General features: G+C 36.2%; 1 protein-coding gene across 1 annotated transcript; it reads right to left on the bottom strand.

Annotated features, from left to right (window-relative positions):
• Positions 1-1,692: 1,692 nt before the first annotated feature.
• On the bottom strand, positions 1,693-4,816 carry LOC125238535 (carnosine N-methyltransferase-like). The gene is made up of 4 exons (XM_048145869.1): positions 4,661-4,816; positions 3,390-3,541; positions 2,900-2,981; positions 1,693-2,019 (listed from the first exon to the last, which is right to left on the bottom strand). Exons 1-4 carry the CDS (start codon positions 4,814-4,816, stop codon positions 1,912-1,914), a joined length of 498 nt encoding a protein of 165 aa, XP_048001826.1. The 3' UTR covers positions 1,693-1,911.
• Between the last annotated feature and the right edge of the window lie 373 nt (positions 4,817-5,189).

Raw genomic sequence — 5,189 nt, 5'->3', positions numbered from 1 at the left:
TTCAATGGAATTTTAACTTTCATGTAAACAAATAAATAATTTCTTTTGTTTCTAAAATTTTTCTAACTCGAATTCAATCTCAAGTACAATAAGAATCAAATTTTTATGGTGGGCGCTACGAGGGTATAACAATTTAGAAAAAAATCAAAATAAATACTAATTTGGATATTTTCTGTCTAAAACTGCGTTGCGCTGTTTTCGACTGTCGTGCGACAGTTTTTACAAATATTTTGTCAAATACAGACAATTATAAGTGTGCGTTTCCACCCGATATGTGCTACGCCGGTATTTTCGCGAAAAAAAGATTCAAAAACTTTTTTTTTCTTAAATAAAAATGTTTTTCGAACTCAGAATTACGAGCCCTTTTCATCCTACTAGGAGGAAAAAAGCGTCCCGAATTTATTTTTCCCACTTCGTTACCATTTTTCAAACACATTGTACGGCGGTTACAAAGTGGAAAGTATGCAAAATAATAGAAAATTTTGGGACCACTTTTTTGTCTCTTGTTTTTAACCCCCGATGCAAAAACGACGGGGTGTTATAAGTTTGACGTGTCTGTCTGTCTGTGTGTGTGTGACTGTTTGAGGCATCGTAGCTCCCGAACGGATGAACCGATTTAGATTTACTTTTTTTTGTCTGAAAGCTGAGTTAGTCGGGAGTGTTCTTAGCCATGTTTCATGAAAATCGGTCTACTATGTCGCGGTCATGGTTTTTTTTTTTTTCAAAATTTTAATTTCATGCTTAGGTTATTTGTCCTAGATCGAAAGGGCTCCTGATTCTGAGTAGGAAAAACATAAAATTTACTTACCTTAGAAAAAAAAAATGTGATTGTTCTCGCGAAAATGGCCACGCCACCAACCAATCATCTTAGTCGAACCCGTTTTCTCTAGCGCTTTGCTTTGTGGAACAATGAACATGATTGGTGGATATCAAACACATCTTCATATCGCATCTCTGGTGGAAAGGCACACTAAGCTATATAACAAAAGACAGAAATATCGATATTATAAAATATATAGCTGTCTCGCTTAGTCTTTTACCTTCTATTTAATACAAAATTATCTTCTTTTTGAATACTTAAGTTTTATCAATATTTTTATAATTTTCGTAAATGCGACTCGCTCCCATACTAAATCAGTTTTAGCACAGTCGCTAATAAATATAGGCAGTCAACCAAGTCTTGGCACTGATAACCTAACCCCAAAATTCAAATTTTGAAAAAAACCCCTACATATTGGACCGATTTTCATGAAACATGGCTAAGAACACTCCCGACTAACTCAGCTGTCAAAAAAAAACGAAATCTAAATCGGTTCATCCGTTCGGGAGCTACGATACCACAGACGGACACACACACAGACAGACAGACACGTCAAACATAACACCCCGTCGTTTTTGCATTGGGGCTTAAAAAATTCAAATTTTCTACAAGAATAAATCATCCGCCCCTACATTTCCAATCAATTTTTATCCCCCGACGCAAAAACGACGGGGTGTTATAAGTTTGACGTGTCTGTCTGTCTTTCTGTGGCATCGTAGCTCCCGAAGGGATGAACCGATTTAGATTTCGTTTTGAGTGTTCTTAACCATGTTTCACGAAAACAGTCTACTATGTCGCGGTCGGGGGTTTTTTCAAAATTATAATTTTGTGGTTAGGTTATTATCTGTGTATGTGTCTGTCGGTGGCATCGTAGCTCCCGAACGGATGAACCGATTTAGATTTAGTTTTTTTTTTGTTTAAAAGCTGAATTAGTCGGGAGTGTGCTTAGCCATGTCTCATGAATATCGATTCACTATGTCGGTTTTTTTTTAGGTTAGGTTATTTAAGTGCCAAGATTTCGTTGACCGTTTTTAGTATGTACATATTTTATAAGTTTTCCGTATATTCTTTGTAGTTGTGTGTGTGTGTGTTTACATACAGTAAGGCTTCCTGCACACGAAGAAGACTGAGTCGTATTCGTGCTGCATCATAGAGTTGGGATTTTGGGCGTATTTCGTCTTCACGCCCGTTTGCTCTTTCTGTAAATAGTATATCTTTCATTAAATATAGGTAATTAATTTTCTATTTCTGAAGTTTTTAGGGTTCCGTTGTAAACTAGGGTCATTTTGAACTTGATGGGTTGAACAGTTATTGAAAATAATTTTTAAGAAAAAAAAACCGCCGCCTTTGGGGTTCTGGTGAAAGCTACTCGCGAATGTTGGATTATGTAGAAATGTGTAGGTATTTTTTTAATCTGCTTTTAATGCTTTAATTATTTGATGACAACAAAAAGCAATATACGTATACCGTTAAGGTTTGAGGAGTTTCCTCAATTCCTCATGAATCCGATTATAAGAAATCGAAGCTTGACAAAATTTGATTTGAAAAGCCAATATGCTTAACAAATATGTATAACTAAATAAATGTTACTCTGTTCTGAACTTAAATTCATGCTGTTCTTATAAAAATACCAAAGTCACTATAAGCGTGCCGTTCAGATTTGAGAAGTTCCGTTCTGACCATCATCAGCAGTTCCATTGCACCAAATGTCACTGTTCCGTACGTAAATGCATGCTGTTCCTTTAAAAACACAAAAATCGCCATATGTATGCCTTTCAGATTTGAGGAGTTCCCTCGATTTCTCCAGGATCCCATCATCAGAACTGGGTTCTGAGAAAAATGGGACCAATCTGTATGCATATACATTCAATCAAAAAAAAAATTCAAAATCGGTCCAGTAACGACGGAGATATCGAGGAACAAACATTAAAAAAAAATACAGACGAATAGAGAACCATCTTCTTTTGAGAGATTTGAGGCGGCGGTTAAAAATACGGGAAACTACGGAACCCTTACACTGAGCTTGGCCCGACACGCTCTTGGCCGTTTTTTTATCTTCTGTTGTTTTTTTTTACTTACCAGAATATCGAAACCAATGTCTCTAATAATCTCGAGTAAAATGTCATATGGTGGCTCTATGCTGTTTTCCGATGGCATGTCACTGCAACAAACATATTAAATTAAATTACTTTTTCAGTACAGATGGTGTTTTTTTACGCACTAGTGCGAGAAGTGGTTCATTATATGCCAGGTCGAAACTTCGGAGGCTCATCTGTACTGAAAAAGTCGTATGATACACGTGCGAAAAGGAAATTCGTAACTCGTGTCGATTTAAAACACTCCCTTCGGTCGTGTTTTAATTTATCGCCACTCGTTTCGAACTTCCTTTTTTACGCACTTGTATCGTAATGTTTTTATGTGCGATGAAGGGATGGAGAGTGACATAGGCTACTTTTTGTCTCTTTCCAACACCCCACTTACCTAAAATGGGGGGAGGGGGGTTGTATGGAGTATTCCGCAATTTTCGAATATAACGCGAGCGCACAAGAGCTAGTAAAATAATAAATACCTGTAATGGTACAGTAGAGGTCCAAGGTTGATCCAATAGCCGCCTGGCTCTAGAATCGAGTATATCCGCTCTATAAACTCTATCACGTTGGGAGCGCAGTCTATGAAGAAACACGACGCTACGCAGTTCCATTGCTCGGCTTCTGTATATACCTGGTAACAAATAATTTGGAATAAGTTTTTTTTAAATAAATATTGGGAACACCTTACACAGATCAACTTAGCCTCAAACTAAGCAAAGTTTGTACTATGGGTGCTAAGCGACGATATACAATATGGCGACGATATAATATGTAATTTATATGTATTTATCATTAATATATGTATTTATTATAGTTATTAGTGTCTTAAATAGGTAAATATATTTATATAAGTCCCTATTTTTTTTTCTCTATAACGTAGTCCAATAAAATCAAGTCTTTAGTGTTCTTTACATATCCCGCACCTTTTTTTGGTCTTCTCTGTTTGGCCTAAAGGTTGACTGGTAGAGAATGCCATGTAGCATTAAGTTCGCCTTTTGTAACTGTATATTTTTACTGTGCAATAAAGTTTAAATAAATAAATAAATACATACATACTTAAATAGATAAATACAAACTTATATACATAGAAAACATCCATGACTCAGGAACAAACCCCGAACAGATCAACCGATTTAGATTTAGTTTTTTTTTGTCTGAAAGCTGAGTTAGTCGGGAGTGTTCTTAGCCATGTTTCATGAAAATCGGTCTACTATGTCGCGGTCGGGGTTTTTTTCAAAATTTTAATTTTGTGGTTAGGTTATATCTATACCCTTCCTGTATGTATAAAAGTGTCATTGTGTAGAGTCGCCATGTATTTAAGAGTCATATGTAGAGTTGGCATAATCAAAGACCTACATAACTTCGTATAGACAGATAAAGTCTAAGAAAAAAACGTACCCCAAAACCATACAGAAAAAGGTACGGTGAGCTAGATAGCGATACACCTTTAGGGTACGCTCTAGATGGCGCTAATATTAATATTTGACATTTTAAAACATATCAAGCTAAGAATATGGGCCAAATTAAAATAAATAAAATAAATAAATATTGGGGGACACCTTACACAGATCAACATAGCCCCAAACTAAGCAAAGCTTGTACTATGGGTGCTAAGCGACGATATACATACTTAAATTGTCAAAACTGAGGTTGAAAAGTTTTAAGTCTTACTGTGATTACACATTTGACTTTGACAGTCATTCTCTATAATACTCGATCTTCTTTTTTGGCATAATGAAAGAGCATGTACCTTGAGGAAGTCCCCGGCGGTCATGGAGAAGTGGTGGTTCGGTCGCTCGGCGCCGGGCCTCACGTCGGGGAACGTGACCGCTTGCAGCTGATGCTCGCATGTCACGTTGTTCACGTATTGATGGAGCCACGGGTGGACCGTGTATTGTGTGTTCATTCATGTATTGTCAAATCAAGAGCCCCAAGTGAAATATACAGGGTGGGATAAAGAAGGGGCAATTTTGCAAAACATACAGGGTTTGACAAAAAGGGTTATTTTTGAGAATTTTAGACTTTGGACGGTAACATACAGGTTGGAATAAAAAAAGGTCATTTTTACAATGACATCAAAATTCATCCTGAATGTATCAAAAGTTCTCATTTTTAGAGATATTATTAAAATCCACCTTGTGTATTAAAAAGTGTAATTTTTATCGCAATCCATCCATCCTGTATGCATAAAAATGTCTCATTTAGGAGTGATTTCTCAAAAACCAACCTGTATGTTTCAAAGATTCTCATTTTTATATATTATTAAAATTCACCCTGTA

This window comes from Leguminivora glycinivorella, chromosome 24 (genome assembly GCF_023078275.1).
Source record: "Leguminivora glycinivorella isolate SPB_JAAS2020 chromosome 24, LegGlyc_1.1, whole genome shotgun sequence".
Taxonomy (NCBI): Eukaryota; Metazoa; Arthropoda; class Insecta; order Lepidoptera; family Tortricidae; genus Leguminivora; species Leguminivora glycinivorella.
Note: the sequence above shows the minus strand (reverse complement) of the source record. Positions and strands in the feature narration are given on the sequence as shown.

Coding starts and splice junctions, on each gene's coding strand:
- LOC125238535 (XM_048145869.1), bottom strand. CDS start 4,816: ATGAACACACAATACACGGTCCACCCGTGGCTCCATCAATACGTGAAC. Junction 2,982..3,389: donor CCTCTACTGTACCATTACAG/GTATTTATTATT, acceptor TGTTTGTTGCAG/TGACATGCCATCGGAAAACA. Junction 2,020..2,899: donor ACATTGGTTTCGATATTCTG/GTAAGTAAAAAA, acceptor TACTATTTACAG/AAAGAGCAAACGGGCGTGAA.